The 19,452-nt window shown below is 44.9% G+C and overlaps 1 protein-coding gene across 1 annotated transcript; it reads right to left on the bottom strand.

The window, feature by feature from the left end:
• Positions 1-1,882: 1,882 nt before the first annotated feature.
• On the bottom strand, positions 1,883-17,927 carry LOC106606885 (progestin and adipoQ receptor family member 4). The gene is made up of 3 exons (XM_045720207.2): positions 16,749-17,927; positions 10,667-10,885; positions 1,883-3,479 (listed from the first exon to the last, which is right to left on the bottom strand). Exons 1-3 carry the CDS (start codon positions 17,020-17,022, stop codon positions 3,046-3,048), a joined length of 927 nt encoding a protein of 308 aa, XP_045576163.1. The 5' UTR covers positions 17,023-17,927; the 3' UTR covers positions 1,883-3,045.
• Between the last annotated feature and the right edge of the window lie 1,525 nt (positions 17,928-19,452).

The following is a 19,452-nucleotide window of genomic DNA, read 5'->3' as shown; positions in this document are numbered from 1 at the left end:
AATTAGTGTGGTTATGTGTGAGTGTGTGCACCAGGTTACAAAAGTGCAATGTTACATAGAAACATGCAAACTTAACTAGTCCATGGGACGACTAGGTAAAAGGTCCCTCAGAACAAAGCAGATTAAAAAAACTAAACGCTTGGTCTCAACCTTCCACATACAGTCAATCGTTGAACAAAATCTATAAAACACAAAAGTTATCCAAAAAAGTAAACATTGTACTGTTCCTCAGAGCATAAACTCAAATACCAGTGCAGAAACTAGTGGCAACAATTTTTACTTTAAACCTGAGTAACCAGAAATAGTTTGCTCAGGGTTACTGGTTGTGAAAATGGTGAGAGGGTTAGGGGTTCATTCATGCTTGGTTGCAGTTGTCTAATGAAATACTATATGGCACCGGTCAGCTTGGTACTACAGTACTGTACCTCTCTAAGGGTAACAAAGTGCAAAGACTCAAACTGGGCTATGTTATGTAGTAATAATGTCCAGCTTTGGCATAGAATGCAGTGCATCATACCAAATCATTATCTGGCCTCGGACAGTTAAAAGCCTAGAATGTAGCCTAGCTGTCGGCCATTTCTACCCTCTCAGGGAAACCTACTGGTTTCTAGTAGTCAAATAATAATAGTGCATTCTAATTTAAAAAACCCTCATCACAAACGGTATCTCTAATACTGTAGCGTAATAAACATTTGGTATCTGTTTGGTGGCAGAACTTCTCTTTTCAGTCAACAAGATCCATCCTGCACAGTCATGTAACTATTGTTCAGGTATTATAAAGAGAGACATCCGGTCTGTTTTAGGCATCTTCATTTAAGACGTTATGTGCCCTTTTCATTGACTACAGTATGTGCCAAACATGATTACAATAATCAACAACAAAATATCTTTTTTTAACTTAATAGTCATGAACTAATTCTAATAATCCGGATTCAAAACCAAATCAAATTCCTCAGTTAAATGTGAGGAATTGTCACTTTAAATATAGATATTGATGAATAAATAAAAAGCACTGTCTCACAAGATTAAGGTCAACCAATAATAAAGAGTAACTTAATGTAACTCAACAATAGCAATTGTAAATAATCTGTCACGGATAGTCTGTCATGATTCCCTATTCAAAATGGCTGTATTTTCAATGGCACAACGCATCCAAGTTCAGTCTAGCATTTAGGCTATGTGGACTGCACTAAAAGGGAGGTAAACTTCAAACAAAATGAGCACTAACAAGCCAAGGAATGAACCCCTTCACCCATACCCAGTTACCCTTCACCCATACCCAGTTACCCTTCACCCATACCCGGTTACCCTTCACCCATACCCAGTTACCCTTCACCCATACCCAGTTACCCTTCACCCATACCCAGTTACCCTTCACCCATACCCAGTTACCCTTCACCCATACCCAGTTACCCTTCACCCATACCCAGTTACCCTTCACCCATACCCAGTTACCCTTCACCCATACCCAGTTACCCTTCACCCTTCACCCAGTTACCCTTCACCCTTCACCAAGTTGCCCTTCACCCATACCCAGTTACCCTTCACCCATACCCAGTTACCCTTCACCCATACCCAGTTACCCTTCACCCTTCACCAAGTTGCCCTTCACCCATACCCAGTTACCCTTCACCCATACCCAGTTGCCCTTCACCCATACCCAGTTACCCTTCACCCATACCCAGTTACCCTTCACCCATACCCAGTTACCCTTCACCCATACCCAGTTACCCTTCACCCATACCCAGTTACCCTTCACCCATACCCAGTTGCCCTTCACCCATACCCAGTTACCCTTCACCCATACCCAGTTACCCTTCACCCATACCCAGTTACCCTTCACCCATACCCAGTTACCCTTCACCCATACCCAGTTGCCCTTCACCCATACCCAGTTACCCTTCACCCATACCCAGTTACCCTTCACCCATACCCAGTTACCCTTCACCCTTCACCAAGTTACCCTTCACCCATACCCAGTTGCCCTTCACCCATACCCAGTTACCCTTCACCCATACCCAGTTACCCTTCACCCATACCCAGTTACCCTTCACCCTTCACCAAGTTGCCCTTCACCCATACCCAGTTACCCTTCACCCATACCCAGTTACCCTTCACACCATACCCAGTTACCCTTCACCAAGTTACCCATACCCTTCACCCAGTTACCCATACCCAGTTAGCCAAACCCAGTTACCCATACCTTTCACCCATACCCAGTTACCCATACCCTTCACCGATACCTGACCACAGAGATACAGACAAAGTCAGAGAGAAGGGAGAAAGACAAACAAACATGGAAGAAATAATGAGAGGGAGAATATCCTCTCTAATACACAGTAACTCAAGTAGTTCCATAGGACTCTGTGACGGGTCTGGGAGTGCTTTGTGCATTACTTGTGCATTACTAGCATGTATGCATGCTACGCTGTGAGTGTGTGCAGTGTGTGTGTTTGTTCTAAAGTTTATATGCTAAGTGCTGCATAGGTTGCAATAGAATGACATCTGAATAATACTTCAGAAAGAATGAATGCATCATTGACGGATCCACTTTGATAAAAGCCATAGGATGAAATGGTAATTGACACATGAGGATAAGTCAACAGCTAATCAACTATTGCTCAAGTGTAGCTTCACTTGCATGTCATGATTTTTTTTGTAGGCATTTCTATGTGTATTTCTGATATCAAATCCTTAATCTCCTTTGTGTGTAATCTTCACAGATCCTCTGCTGTGTGTGTGTGTGTGTGTGTGTATGTGTTGACCAGTGAGCCAATACCCAAATCCTTGTGTGTGTTCCCTAATATAAATAGCAACGCATGTATAATGGCAAGATGGACACATACAGTATGAACATTCTTGCTAGGTGCACATGTGTCAAAGCCTGCACCAATCCCTATTATGTAAAACACTTTATCTGGCCTTCCATGCACATCTTCATGAACACTTCCCATCTTCCCTTCCCAACCATTACCTATTGAAACAGCCCCCCCCAGAGGTCCTAAACCCTGTTCCCCGCTGGTCCTCCTCCAGGCAGGGTGGGGATCAGTCTGAGGGACAGTGGTGGCTGTTGATCCAGAGCAGGTCGTCCAGCACACCCCAGTGCAGGTAGAGGATGGAGCCCACCACCAGCACGTGCATGATCTGGTGGCTGTTGCACCAGTAGTCAAAGAGGCCCGGGCGGAAGCGCTCTGGGATGCGCGAGATGTTGATGATCCCGCCCAGTACAGCCAGCGCGTCCATGGTGAGGAAGTGTTGCAGCGAGGTGGGGCTGCCGCCGCCCACGCCCACCCAGCGCAGCAGGAAGAAGGAGAAGCGGAACAGGGCCTGCCAGGCAAAGGAGCGCAGACGCCGCACGCTACTCCGCGCCGTGATGGCCGAGTAGATAGCGTAGCTGGACAGCAGGATGTAGACGAGCAGAGCCACTGTGCGGGTGAATGGGTAGCACAGCAGGGTGCTGTAGACGATGGGCAGCGCTCCTGAGGCAAACAACACACAAAGTCAGAGGCAGTTAGTCATTAAACTACACCACAACAAATATTCACATCCCAGAGAATCATGCACACAAAGCTGCCATCAAGGCAAAGGGTGGCTACTTATAAGAATCTCAAATATAAAATATATTTATTTGTTTAACACTTTTTTGGTTACTACATGATTCCATATGTGTTATTTCGTAGTTTTGATGTATTCACTATTATACATACAATGTAGAAAATAGTAAAATAAAATAAAAATCCTGGAATGAGTAGGTGTGTCCTAACTTTTGACTGGTACTGTTTATATAGATGACTTCCCTGTCAAAATAAAGGCTTAATAATAATAATAATAATAATAATAATAATAATAATAATACTTTATTTGGCACTTAATATAGTCTTTTTTTTATGAGATGGGAAAATGTTTTTAGTTTTATTAGGTTGTGCATGTGCTCTTTATGACAAAGTGTGAAATCAAACTATTTTTTCCTACTGTCACGACTTCTGCCGAAGTTGGTGCCTCTCCTTGTTCGGGCGGCGTTCGGCGGTCGACGTCACCGGCTTTCTAGCTGCCCTTGATCTACGTTTATTTTTCTATGTTGTTCTGTCTTGATTGTACACACCTGGTTCCCATTACGTTATAATTTATTCCCTATTTAACCCTCTGGTTCCCACATGGTTTTGTGCGTGTTTGTTCTTTGTTAGTGTTCAAGACTTCTGTGAGCTGGTGTGTTTTTCTCTGCGTGGAAATCATTGTTCTTTCTTTTCGAGTAAAGTACGTCTTTTACTCAGTTATGTGTCCTGTGCCTGACTCCGTCCTAACTGCTGCACACTGACACTTGACAGAAACACTCACCTAAAAAATGGGAGTCAGCAAGTGCACCCAGTCCTCCGTTACCAGTGGAGGAGCGCGTCCAGCAGCAAGCGACGATGCTCCAAAATCTTGGCACAGCCATGGATGGCGTACTGCACACCATGGAGCGATGGGAGAGAGTGGGTTTTCCCACACCCTCATCAACTTCACCCCAACCCACACCACTGTCCACCCCTCCGTCATCTGGACCCAGTGGGATTCGGCTCTCGCTCCCGAGGGCATATGATGGGATGGCTGCCGGGTGCCAGGGGTTCCTGCTCCAGTTGGAGATCTACCTGGCGACCGTCCACCCGGCTCCCTCGGGACACGAGAGAGTGTCCGCCCTCATCTCCTGTTTGTTGGGGAAAGCGCTTGAGTGGGCCAACGCCTAATGGGGAGGAATAGACGCAGCGTTGGTCCGCTATGAGGATTTCACCTGCCGCTTTCGGGCGGTCTTCGATCATCCACCTGAGGGGAGAGCGGCAGGGGAACGTTTGTTCCATTTTAGACAGGAGATGAGGAGCACACAGGACTTCGCACTGGACTTCAGGACCCTGGCTGCCAGCGCGGGATGGGATGAGAGGGCCCAGATCGACCATTACCGGTGTAGTCTACGTGAGGACGTTCGTCGGGAGCTGGCCTGCAGGGACACCACCCTTACCCTCGACCAGCTGGTGGATTTATCCATCCGGCTGGATAACCTGTTGGCCACCCGCGGACGTCCGGATCGGGGTCCGTCAATTCCATCCCCCAGCACCTCCGATCCTACACCTATGGAGCTCAGAGGTGCTGCTCTAAGGGTGACCGGAGGGGGGGCCGTTTCCTGCATCACCTGTGGCCGCAGAGGGCACACTGCTGGTCGGTGCTGGAGAGGTTCCCCAGGGAGTCGAGGCAGCAGGCAGGGCACTGGCGGATCATCCCAGGTGAGTAGGCACCCGACTCACCCAGAGCTCCCTGTTGTGCACATGTGTGTATGTATTGAATTTCCGGAGTTTTCCCCGCATTCCCAGCATAAGGCGCAGCTGGGAACTTTATTGACCGTTCATTTGCACTTAGATTAGGGAGGTCACAGCTCAACTATGTATGATAACGCAGGAGGGTCATGAGGAGAGAATTAGTCTCTTCCTGATCGATTCTCCTGCGTTTCCTGTGGTGTTGGGGCTTGCCTGGTTGGCCGATCATGACCCCACTATTTCGTGGCAACAGAGGTCTCTCAAGGGATGGTCACGTCAGTGCTCAGGGAGGTGTATACAGTGAGGGAAAAAAGTATTTGATCCCCTGCTGATTTTGTACGTTTGCCCACTGACAAAGAAATGATCAGTCTATAATTTTAATGGTAGGTTTATTTGAACAGTGAGAGACAGAATAACAAAAAAAAATCCAGAAAAAACGCATGTCAAAAATGTTATAAAATGATTTGCATTTTAATGAGGGAAATAAATATTTGACCCCCTCTCTATCAGAAAGATTTCTGGCTCTCTGGTGTCTTTTATACAGGTAACGAGCTGAGATTAGGAGCACACTCTTAAAGGAAGTGCTCCTAATCTCAGTTTGTTACCTGTATAAAAGACACCTGTCCACAGAAGCAATCAATCAATCAGATTCCAAACTCTCCACCATGGCCAAGACCAAAGAGCTCTCCAAGAATGTCAGGGACAAGATTGTAGACCTACCGGATGCTGGAATGGGCTACAAGACCATCGCCAAGCAGCTTGGTGAGAAGGTGACAACAGTTGGTACGATTATTCGCAAATGGAAGAAACACAAAAGAACTGTCAATCTCCCTTGGCCTGGGGCTCCATGCAAGATCTCACCTCGTGGAGTTGCAATGATCATGAGAACGGTGAGGAATCAGCCCAGAACTACACCGGAGGATCTTGTCAATGATCAAGGCAGCTGGGACCATAGTCACCAAGAAAACAATTGGTAACACACTACGCCGTGAAGGACTGAAATCCGGCATCGCCCGCAAGGTCCCCCTGCTCAAGAAAGCACATATACATGCCCGTCTGAAGTTTGCCAATGAACATCTGAATGATTCAGAGGACAACTGGGTAAAAGTGTTGTGGTCAGATGAGACCAAAATGGAGCTCTTTGGCATCAACTCAACTCGCCGTGTTTGGAGGAGGAATGCTGCCTATGACCCCAAGAACACCATCCCCACCGTCAAACATGGAGGTGGAAACATTATGCTTTGGGGGTGTTTTTCTGCTAAGGGGACAGGACAACTTCACCGCATCAAAGGGACGACGGACGGGGCCATGTACCATCAAATCTTGGGTGAGCACCTCCTTCCCTCAGCCAGGGCATTGAAAATGGGTCGTGGATGGGTATTCCAGCATGACAATGACCCAAAACACACGGCCAAGGCAACAAAGGAGTGGCTCAAGAAGAAGCACATTTAGGTCCTGGAGTGGCCTTGCCAGTCTCCAGACCTTAATCCCATAGAAAATCTGTGGAGGGAGCTGAAGGTCCGAGTTGCCAAACGTCAGCCTCGAAACCTTAATGACTTGGAGAAGATCTGCAAAGAGGAGTGGGACAAAATCCCTCCTGGGATGTGTGCAAACCTGGTGGCCAACTACAAGAAACGTCTGACCTCTTTGATTGCCAACAAGGGTTTTGCCACCAAGTACTAACTCATGTTTTGCAGAGGGGTCAAATACTTATTTCGCTCATTAAAATGCAAATCATTTTATAACATTTTTGACATGCGTTTTTCTGGATTTTTTTGTTGTTATTCTGTCTCTCACTGTTCAAATAAACCTACTATTAAAATGATAGACTGATCATTTCTTTGTCAGTGGGCAAATGTACAAAATCAGCAGGGGATCAAATACTTTTTTCCCTCACTGTAGGTGTTTCCATAGGTGCAACTATGGTGGAGAGTCCAAACCAGGTCTCCACCATGCACATCCCCCCTGAATATGCCGAGTTGGCTCTCGCCTTCTGTAAAAAGAAGGCGACTCAACTACCACCCCATCGACAGGGGATTGTGCGATAAATCTCCTGGTAGACGCAGCACTTCCCAGGAGTCACGTGTATCCTCTGTCTCAGGAGGAGACGGCGGCTATGGAAACATATGTCTCCGAATCTCTGGGACAGGGATACATTCGGCCTTCCACTTCACCTGCCTCCTCGAGTTTCTTTTTTGTGAAGAAGAAGGATGGAGGTTTACGCCCCTGCATTGACTATAGCGGTATAAATCAGATCACGGTTAAGTACAGTTACCCGCTGCCTTTCATAGCCAGTGTGACCGAGTCATTGCACAGGGCGCGCTTCTTCACGAAATTGGATCTCAGGAGAGCTTACAACCTGGTGTGTATCCGGGAGGGGGACGAGTGGAAGATGGCATTTAGTACCACCTCAGGGCACTATGAGTACCTCGTCATGCTGTACGGGTTGATGAATGCTCCATCAATCTTCCAATCCTTTGTAGACAAGATTTTCAGGGACCTGCACGGGCAGGGTGTAGTGGTGTATATAGATGACATTCTAATATACTCCGCTACACGCGCCGAGCATGTGTCCCTGGTGCGTAAGGTGCTTGGTCGACTGGTGGAGCATGACCTGTACGTCAAGGCTGAGAAATGTCTGTTCTTCCAACAGTCTGTCTCCTTCCTAGAGTACCGCCTGTCCGCGTCAGGGGTGGAGATGGAGAATGACCGCATTTCAGCCGTGCGTAATTGGCCGACTCCAACCACGGTAAAGGAGGTGCAGCGGTTCTTAGGGTTTGCCAACTACTACCGGAGGTTTATCTGGGGCTTTGGTCAGGTAGCGGCTCCCATTACCTCCTTGCTGAAGGGGGGACCGGTGCGACTGCAGTGGTCAGCTGGGGCGGACAGGGCTTTTGGTCGCCTGAAGGCTCTGTTTATCTCAGCTCCCGTGCTGGCTCATCCTAATCCCTCCTTGGCATTCATAGTAGAGGTGGACGCGTCCGAGGCTGGGATAGGAGCTGTGCTATCTCTGCCCTCGGGTACGCCACCAAAGCTCCGCCCCTGTGCTTTCTTTTTGAAGAAGCTCAGCCCGGCGGAGCGAAACTATGATGTGGGGGACCGGGAGCTGTTGGCTGTTGTCAAGGCTCTGAAGGCGTGGAGGCATTGGCTTGAGGGGGCTAAACACCCTTTCCTCATTTGGACTGACCACCGCAATCTGGAGTACATCCGGGCGGGGAGGAGAATGAACCCTCGCCAGGCAAGGTGGGCCATGGTTTTCACCTGTTTTGTTTTCACCCTATACTACAGACCAGGTTCCCAGAACGCAAAGGCAGACGCACTGTCCCGGATGTATGACACAAAGGAGCAGTCCACGGATCCCACTTCCATACTTCTGGCTTCTTGCCTGGTGGCACCGGTGGTATGGGAGGTTGACGTGGACATCGACGGGCGTTACATACGGAGCCCACTCCCACCCAGTGTCCAGTTGGGCGTCTGTACGTTCCGTTTGATGTCCGTGATCGATTGATCTGTTGGGCCCACACGTCACCCTCCTCTGGTCATCCTGGCATCGGTTGGACAGTGCACTGTCTTAGTGGGAAGTACTGGTGGCCCACTTAGCTAAGGACGTGAGGGTTTATGTTTCCTCCTGCTCGGGGTGCGCCCGGTGCAAGGCACCTAGACACCTGCCCAGAGGGAAATTACAACCCCTACCCATTCCACAACGGCCGTGGTCACACCTATCGGTGGATTTCGTGACGGATCTTCCTCCGTCACAAGGAAACGCCACGATTCTGGTCATTGTGGATCGGTATTCTTAGTCCTGCCGTCTCCTTCCTTTGCCCAGTCTCCCTACGGCCCTACAGACTGCGGAGGCCCTGTTTACACACGTCTTCCGGCATTACGGGGTGCCTGAGGATATAGTGTCTGATCGGGGTCCCCAGTTCACGTCGAGGGTCTGGAGGGCGTTCATGGAACGTCTGGGGGTCTCGGTCAGCCTGACCTCAGGGTTTCACCCCGAGAGTAATGGGCAGGTGGAGAGAGTTAACCAGGATGTGGGTAGGTTTCTGCGGTCCTATTGCCAGGACCGGCAGGGGAGTGGGCGGCTTTCATCCCCTGGGCAGAGATGGCCCAAAACTCCCTCCGCCACTCCTCCACTAACCTGTCTCCGTTTCAGTGTGTACTAGTTTATCAGCCGGTCCTGGCACCGTGGCATCAGAGCCAGATCGAGGCACCTGCGGTGGATGAATGGTTTCGGCGCTCGGAGGAGACATGGGACGTCGCCCATGTGCGCCTACAACGGGCCATCAGGCGACAGAAGGCGAGCGCCGACCGCCACCGCAGTGAGGCCGGGGGACCGGGTCTGGCTCTCGACCCGAAACCTGCCCCTTCGCCTGCCCTGCCGGAAGCTGGGTCTGCGGTTTGTGGGGCCATTTAAAGTCCTGAGGAGACTGAACGAGGTATGTTATAGGTTACAGCTTCCCCCTGATTACCGTATTAACCCCTCGTTCCATGTGTCTCTCCTCAGGCCGGTGGTGGCTGGTCCGCTCCAGCAGTCTGAGGTGCGGGATATTCCTCCGCCCCCTCTGGACATCGAGGGGGCCCTGGCGTATACTGTGCGAGCCATCAAGGCGTCGGGCGAGGGGCCTTCAGTACCTCGTGGAGTGGGAGGGGTACGGTCCGGAGGAGAGATGCTGGGTGCCGGTGGAGGACATCCTGGACCCTTCCTTACTGCAAGAATTTCACCGTCTCCACCCGGATCGCCCTGCGCCTCGTCCTCCGGGTCGTCCCCGAGGCCGGTGTCGGCGCGCGGCTTACTGTCACGACTTCTGAAGTTGGTGCCTCTCCTTGTTCATTCGGCGGTCGACGTCACCGGCATTCTAGCTGCCACCGATCTACGTTTCTTTTTCTATGTTGTTCTGTCTTGATTGTACACACCTGGTTCCCATTACGTTATAATTTATTCCCTATTTAACCCTCTGGTTCCCACATGGTTTTGTGCGTGTTTGTTCTTTGTTTAGTGTTCAAGACTTCTGGGCGCTGGTGTGCTTTTCTCTGCGTGGAAATCATTGTTCTTTCTTTTTGAGTAAAGTACGTATTTTACTCAGTTAGGTGTCCTGCGCCTGACTCCGTCCTAACCGCTGCACACTGACACTTGACACCTACCAAGTTACACATCTTGAAAGGCACCAAATTGCTGGTATGACCCACTGGCTATTGGATACTCAAGATGATTTGCATATATGGAAATTAAAAATGGATTGCACAAAAAGAGTGCGCCAGACAGTGTACACAGAAAACAAAAGGCCGGAAGAGAAAGAAAGGAGAGAAGGAGATAAAAAGGTAGAGAGAATGAGAGAGTAGAGAGCTTTTAGTTGCTACCCAGAAGCCCCTCTGCTTACCCAGCGTGTTGATCATGCAGATGCCGCACATGTCGAGGGTGAGAAGGGTGTGGTAGACAGGCTCTCCTCCTTCGTGGTTCATGAAAAGGTGGTAGAGCACAGAGCCCAGCTGGGGGGACAGGCAGGCCAGGAAGTGGACCACACCCAGCCATGTCACACTGATCTGGGACCAGGGGAAGTTGAGCGGGATGAGGAACAGGAAGCAGAGCAGAGGGATACCTGTCAGGAAGGGGTGAAGGGGATAAACAGGGTTCGGTCAAATAGGCCTAAATCTTGCTAACAACTAGCACCAGATTTACCAATACAAAAAGCTTGCAGTTTTCACTACTGCACCTGTTATTATATTCCAATGAAATGACAAATAATGTCATGTCTTATGAATTTCCAATCAAATTAGCAATACGGCATAGAAATTTTAAATTGATTAAAGAGATGTATTTTTTCACCCATCTGCACACAATACCCTATAATGACAAAGTGAAAACTTATTTTTTCAAGATTGTTGCAAATGTATTGAAAATGAAATACAGAAATATCTCATTTACATAAGTATTCACACTCTTTTGCTTTGACATTTTTCCAAATTGAGTTCAGGTTCATCCAATTTCCCTTGAGATGTCACTACAACTTGATTGGAGTCCACCTGTTGCCAACTCAATTTTTTGGACATGATTTGGAAAGAAACACACCTGTCTATATATGTCAGAGCTGAAACTATCCCATGAAGTCCAAGGAACTAGTACATCTCCAAGATTGTGATTAGGCATATATCTGGGGAAGGGTATAAAACCATTTGTAAGAGTGTTCAAAGTTTCCAAGAGCACAGTGGTCTCCATCATTGGGAAATAAAACAAATATGGAACTATCCAGACTCTGCCTAGAGTTGGCCCTGACCTTGGTCAGGGAGGTAACCAAGAACCCAATGAACACTGACAAAACTACAGAGTTCCTTGGCTGAGATGGGAAAACCTGCCAGAAGGACAACAGTCTCTACAGCACTTTAAGGGAAAGTGTCCAGACAGATGCCACTTCTGAGAATAAGCCATGACAGCATGCCTGGAGTTTGCAAAAATGCACGTGAAAGACTGATAGCATAAGGCAAATATTCTGTGCTCTGAATAGACAAATTTTACTATTTGGTCTGAATGCAAAGCGCTATGTCTGGAGAAAACCAGGCACAGAACATCAGCCGTCTAACAACATCCCTACTGTGCAGAATGCTGCTGGCAGCATGATGCAATGGGCATGCTCTTCAGCTGCAGGGATTGGGAGACTGATAGAGGGAACAATGAATGGAGCCAAATACAGGCAAATCCTTGATGAGAACCTGCTTCAGAGTGCAAACAACCTTAGACTGGGGAGAAGATTTACGTTCCAACAGGACAATGACCTCAAACATACAGCCAAAGCAACGCTGGAATGCTTTAATCCTATTGAAAATCTGTGGAAAGACTAAGATTGCTGTTCACCGCCACTTGAGAAAGAAAACAAATTCAGATGTGCAAAGCTGATACAGACATACCCAAGACGACTCAAAACTGTAATCACTGCCAAAGGTGCTTCTACAAAGTATTCACTCATGGGTGTGAATACTTATTTAAATGAGATATTTCTGCATTTAATTTTCAATACATTTGCAAAAATGTTTAAAACATGTTTCACTTTGTCATTATGGGGTATTGTGTGTAGATGGGTGAGAATTTTGTTAAATCATTTTTGAATTCAGGCTGTAACAAAAAAAAAAGAAGTGGTATAAGTCAAGGGGTATGAATACTTTCTGAAGCCTCTGTTTTTTTCTTCTCTTAGGTTCTTTGGGAGATCCCTGCACAGTAAATACAATTAAAACATTTACTGGAAAAACAGTGCAGATGCAAAGATCACAGTTCTTTCCTGTGAAAAATCGCAGCGTAATTCCATTACCATGCCCTTTAACTACAGATATGTGTTGTAGGTTGCTTCACTTAGGCTATTGGGATGTGCTTGGTGAGCAAATCAGATCCTTGAAATTTGATACACACATATCACTCTCCTCCACCTCCTGCCTTCTTCCCCATCTTTCGCTCACTCTGCTTTTCCGAATGTAAAATCGTTTGTGCTGGCCAGGTGATACAGCCAATGCAATCCAACACCAGAGGAGGCTGGTGGGAGTAGCTATAGGAGGACAGGCTTATTGTATTGTCTGGAATGATATAAATGGAGTCAAACGTGATTTCCATGTTTGATACCGTTCCATTTATTCCATTCCAGCCATTACAATGAGCCTGTCCTCCTATAGCTACTCCCACCAGCCTCCTGTCTAACATCTATTTTGAGTGTGATCTCTTCTGCACCCCTCCCTCCATACAGCGCTCAGCACTACTGAACAGGCTCTATAAGGCTGCGTTTACACAGGCAACCCAATTCTGGGGGTTTTCCATTAATTGGTCTTTTGACCAATCACAGATATTTTTCAGAGCTGATCTGATTGGCCAAAAAAACAATTAGTGTAAAAAATATAATTGGATTGCCTGTGTAAACACAGCCTAATCGGTCCAAAGTATGATGGCTACTCTTTAGACAGGAGTTGCGTGTTTCTATCCAAAAGTATTCCAGCTGTTGAACATATTGTGCAAATGTAACATGTAGACTCCATTTGTGTGATCTTATTTGGTTTTCAGGTGCCATATATTACCAAAAATGGGACCTGTGTGACTTCACCAACTTTAAATATATAAATATATACCATTTAGCAGACGCTTTTACCCAATGATATCCAATGAGTCATACATCCGTATTTATGTAGCCTATTTTCTGAATGCTAATATGCTGCAAGAATATTGCAATAACCTTTTTCTCTGAATGACAAACCTTTTTCTCTGAACATCCTTTTTCTTTTAATTACTTTTCTCTGAATGACAAATTGCATAGTAAGGGAGAGGCTAAGCTGCCTGCCAATCAATCAATCATTCCTGGTCTTAATAAAGGATTCCTCTTCCTTTCAGGCGTAAATTCCCCCCTGACCTGGTGATCACTAATCCTGTCTGTTTTAATGACTGTTGGCAGGGTGTGCTGTAAGTAAAATGGAAGGAGTTGGCTGACACTAAAACTCAACACTCCATTGGTACACAAGCATCCTTTATACCGTAGCAAGTTGACTTCACTTGAGGTCATCAAGAATCCTATGCTAGAGACCATGGTTTCATATGCAATCTTGGTCACTTCAATCTGAAAATGAAGAGGATTTTTAGAGACACAGACAGCCTTCTCCTTCTCTGCCCAACACATATACTGAAATTATAAGAGTATGTGGGCAAATTCATTGTTATTATTTATAACTTGTTACCATACTTTCTGACATAATTACCACGTTATTACCAGTTTATTCTGTGCTGTAATGTACTACCAGGTGCAACCAAAACTTTACATAAAGCTTATTAGTCATCAGCTGGTGATGAGATTTGTCTTTGGTTTTGCCTATGGCAACTTACTGTGATTCAACTAACTACAATAGCAAGCTGCTTGCTAGTTAGCTAGCCAGCTAACCCTTTCCATGGCTGCTGTCACTGGCCACAGTATGGTGCGACTTCAGTGCCAACAGAAACTGTATTTCAATTCAACATTTTTGAATTTGTAATGCACAAATTGAATAATTGAATAAATAAATTGAACTTGTATTTCATGATTGAAAACTGAATTGAATTAATAGTTTTAAAGTTTAATTTCAATTGAATTAAATACATTTTCAAATTCAGTTCTCTAAATTCAGATTCAAAACCAGAGGCAACATCCTGGTACTTTGTCCGCAAGGAATGGTAGAAGTTAACAGATAGAACGTTTGATTCTACAGGTTGAACAGGGTTCCGGCGGTTTCTGAAGCCAATGTGGCATGTTTAATTTATTTTCTTCCGATTAATTTGGCTCTAAAATGCGTACCATTTTGGCTATAAGCTATTATGACCCCATTCCTGAATGGGGATCTCTCTAAGACTCTCTTGAATATTGTCGTGCCTTCTGTTCCCCTCTATGATGCACACAGGACACGCAGGACACGTAAGAGAGTGTAACAATAATAAATGCAATTTGGCCCCCATAAGAATATAGTTGAATTGCCCTGTCATAGCCCTTCTGAGGATAGCTTTTCCACTCCCTATTTAATCTTGCTTTTGTGACTGACTGGGTTCAAACCGGGTCTCCAGCATGTCATAAGACTGTTAGCCCACTTAGCTAAATCACATATGGATGAGTTCAGGAAGCTAACAAGTCTTCAAGTCTCCAGCAAGGGCTCCTGAGTGGCGCAGGCACTGCATCTCAGTGTAAGAGGCAGCACTACAGTCTCTGGTTCAAATCCAGGCTGAATCACATCCGGCCGGGATTGGGAGTCCCATAGGGGGGCGCACAATTGGCCCAGTATTGTAAAAAATAGAATTTGTTCTTCACTGACTTGCCTAGTTAAATAAAGGTTCAATAAAAAATAAAAGTTACTCATTAAAAGAGTGTTGATCTCGGTTACATTTCACCCACCTTTGACCTCATACTCACGGCACCAATATAACTGACTGGGTTTGAACTCAGGCCTACTATAGAACAACACTTTCTGTGGCAAACAAAAGCATAAGAATCTGTTTACCACATTTAATGAAAGCACAACAGCGGTGGTTTGGTGATCCATGCAGGTGATGAACAACCTTGCCTGAGACCGGAAGACATGATTAGGTTCTAACCCAGGTCTCCTGTGTGCCAGACAATGCAACTTTTCAGGTCTCAGAGTATTCATCATGTAAGCATGGTCCATGAACCACCTGTTACACTTCACCCCCCTTTGACCTCCTCCTTGAAGAGACCCATCCAAGTCACAGAACCAATGCCTAGGCTTTAGCTCAGCAGGTTAACAAAGTCTTCACCCAGTCAGTCACATTATAATGAGTATCCTTGCCGGAGACTTGAAACTAATATGTCTAACATGTCAAACTAACACGTCTTCAGATCTCAGGCAAGGTTCTCATCACATAAGCATGGTCACAGAAACCACAACCATGTTCCAAGTTTTAGCTTTCAGCAAAGGGGTCATAATCGCTTATAGCCCAAAGAGTTCAAACGCTAGAGCCAAATTCATTGGAAGAAGATAAATTCAACATGACACATTGGCTTTAGAAAACGCCTGAAACCTGTTTAACACAGAGCGCACGGTTCACCCCAATGTAAGTGGAGTGCTGCGCCACCTTGTAGACTGGCTGCACCACTATGTAAAAAATATTTTATTGTTAGCATTTAATAGAGTATTTTTTGCTCTAGATTGGAGGAAATGGCACTTACACGTGTTAAAAATTTAAAAATCTCTGAGTCCAAAGGGGGTCACTGCCCTGCTCCAGGCCTCCCCTCAGCCGTACTCTGCAGCACCACCTTGTTAAAATATCCTGGAGAGAACCCTGGAGCGTGTGATTCTATGTGTTATTTTCCACCATTCCTTGCTAGCAAAGTACCAGGATGATGTCTCTGGTTTTGAATCTGAATTTAAAGAACTGAATTTTCAAAGTGAATCTGAATGCATCTGAGAAGTTGAATATATGAAACTTTGCTAAACTTGAAATTATATTTTGTAAACTTAATACACAGACAATGAAAGCAATATATACAATATTGAAATTGAATAGATAAATATTGTATTTGAATATTTAATGCAATTGAAATTGAATTTTAAAACTGAATGCAATATTCGTTCAATTCAATTTCAAATCATGAAATACAAGTGCAATTTATGAATTTTTTTTTTTTTTTTATTTTTTTTCCCCCACCTTTATTTAACCAGGTAGGCAAGTGGAGAACAAGTTCTCATTTACAATTGCGACCTGGCAATTGAATTCAATAACTCAATGTGTGCATTACAAATCGAAAAATATAGAATTTAAAATCAATATCTTAATACAAAAATATTGAATTCAAATCGTTTCTGTTGGCACTGAAATCGCTCCATAGCAAAGCCTTTACCCAGGCAAGATCTGCACTGCTCTGTTGCTAGCTAGCTAGCAAACCCACTCATTTATTTCTAGAGATATTTAGCTAGCCAGACAGCAAGTTATCTTCATCCCAATATATTTAAACTCACCATGTGTGTATATGTTTCCCAGTTCGTTGTGCATGTAAAAAAGGCTTCTTATACAGTCTTGGACAGAAGATATTGGTCGGTATCCAGTCAGGACGTATTTGTTGAATTGAAGATGAGGAGGTGAATTCGCCCAGTCTAATAGTCTGGGTCCATTTAAAAATGCCATAGCAACCAAAATAGTTAAAACGACGCCGCCAAAAAAGTAAAATAATGACTGTACACCTATATACACATATAATAGAATTATTGCGAATAAAAATTTATTAGACACCATTGATAAAATCTGGGGGGGTAGCTAGCTATAATGTGCTGCTAGCTACATAGCTAGCTAGCTCCCATAGCTACAGTACAGTAGCGAGCTAGCGAAAGAAAATATGTTCTTTCTTTTCAGCACCACTACCCGGTGACAGCGTTTTTATCCCGCTGTTTGCTTTTAAAAACCGATACTTGTGTCAACCACAGGGGTTGACAAGGACGAGGCCAACCACATTCATGGTGTAAGCCCGTGGTATACATTACATATTACATTTAATTGCCGACATAACAACCAACATCTGTCGGAGGTTAGCTAACACAATATAATTCATGGTAGCTGCTAGCTAGTTTCTCAATGTGTCGCTAGCTAGCGTACAACATTCCACAGCACATAGCATTAGCCATAGTTAGTTCATCTGCACCGGTTCACAAGTCCAGTGGCTTTAGCTTAGCTACTTCCATCCGTCACCTTGATACCACTGACTACAGAGGAATGGGTTTAGCGGTCAGATTTCCAATACAGGACTAACGTTAGCAGGTCATAACGTAAAAGCAGCTAAACGCTCGCGCACAATCATCTCTATTGTATTTACAAAAATATCCATATTCTGGTTACAGCTAACTAACGTTAGCTAGTTTGTCATCGACCAACAACTACAGATGTAGTGCGATGGAACGCGTTAGCGTGCTACTGCTGTGATTTGCACCGGGAGATTTCAAACAAATATGGATAAGGAAGATGTCAATCCGACACCAAAAAATACAGATTTTTGTGTCCAAATCTTCTCTCGTATTGGTACCCCCATTTCCCATAAAGATTCCGTCCAAACTCTTGTTAAATGTGACTCGTTTGTTCACCGGCGTCGAGTCCCTCGCATCGGATGATTGATGCCCTGTACCGGACAGTGACGCTCTAATCCATAGAGCGGTACTGAAGAGAATTATTGCGGGGGACTGACACTGGGGTTTTATGAGAAAACAGCACAAGGGAGACAGGGATAAATACCTCACCAGTCACTGTCTGGTATTATTTTGGAATAATGTTTAATAATGGCTGCACCAATAATTAGGCTATCCTCTCTAGAATTTAGGAAACATGAAAAATAAAGTTATTTGTACATTAATCTTACATCTTCACCTATGTATTTTTCTAATTACTTCCACGTAGTTAACAAATGTAGGCCTATAACAGCAAAGTTTATTTTAAAATACACAAAAATGCACATTGGATAAGAAGGTGAAAGGTTGACTGTAGTGCCAGCCAGGGTGGCGGGAGCCATGTCAATCAACCAGCCCTCGCAGCTTGCGCTCTACGTTCACCCTTCATTAGCCAATAGGAAAGCCTATAACATGAACACGCCATTACTAAACCAATTGGAGCGCAGATTGTGTTCATGGGTGTGTTCATGTATTATATTATTATATGGGTGCGTTTCTATCTGATATGATTCTGTAGTTGTGAGAGAGGGCAAAGCATAGAGAAAATATGTTGTCCCTATATTGTTGGAGGTATGCTTAATAATTCTAATTGACTGTATAGATTGTGATTCAATAGAAAAACTATTGTTTAGCAAAAAGTAATAACTTAGTTACTAGGAGCATATGAATGTTTCTCTAAATATGAATCTAAAATATTGTTTCCACACTGTCTTTCTTTCTTTCTCTCTCTCTCTCTCTCTCTCTCTCTCTCAATTCAATTCAAGGGTATTTATTGGCATGGGAAACATATGTTTACATTGCCAAAGTAAGTGAAATGGATAAACAAAAGTGAAATAAACAATAAAAAGTGAACAATAAATATTACACTCACAAGATCCAAAAGGGTAAAGACATTCCAAATGTCATATTATGTCTATATACAGTGTTGTAACGATGTGCAAATAGTTAAAGTACAACAGGGAAAATAAATAAATGTGGGTTGCATTTACAATAGTGTTTGTTCTTCACTGGATGCCCTTTTCTTGTGGCAACAGGTCACAAATCTTGCTGCTGTGACACACTGTGGTATTTCACCCAATAGATATGGGAGTTTATCAAAATTTGATTTGTTTTCAAATACTTTGTGGGTCTGTGTAATCTGAGGGAAATATGCGTCTCTAATATGGTCATACATTTGGGAGGAGGTTAGGAAGTGCAGTTTAGTTTCCACCTCATTTTGTGGGCAGTGTGCACATAGCCTGTCTTTTCTTGAGAGCCAGGTCTGCCTACGGCGACCTTTCTCAATAGGAAGGCTATGTTCACCGAGTCTGTACATGGTCAAAGCTTTCCTTAAATTTGGGTCAGTCACAGTGGTCAGGTGTTCTGCCACTGTGTACTCTCTGTTTAGGGCCACATAGCGTTCTAGTTTGCTCTGTTTCTTTGTTAATTCTTTCCAATGTGTCAAGTAATTATCTTTTTGTTTTCTCATGATTTGGTTGGGTCTAATTGTGTTGCTGTCCTGGGGCTCTGT

The sequence above is a fragment of the Salmo salar genome, chromosome 06 (assembly GCF_965601325.2).
Source record: "Salmo salar chromosome 06, fSalSal1, whole genome shotgun sequence".
Taxonomy (NCBI): Eukaryota; Metazoa; Chordata; class Actinopteri; order Salmoniformes; family Salmonidae; genus Salmo; species Salmo salar.
Note: the sequence above shows the minus strand (reverse complement) of the source record. Positions and strands in the feature narration are given on the sequence as shown.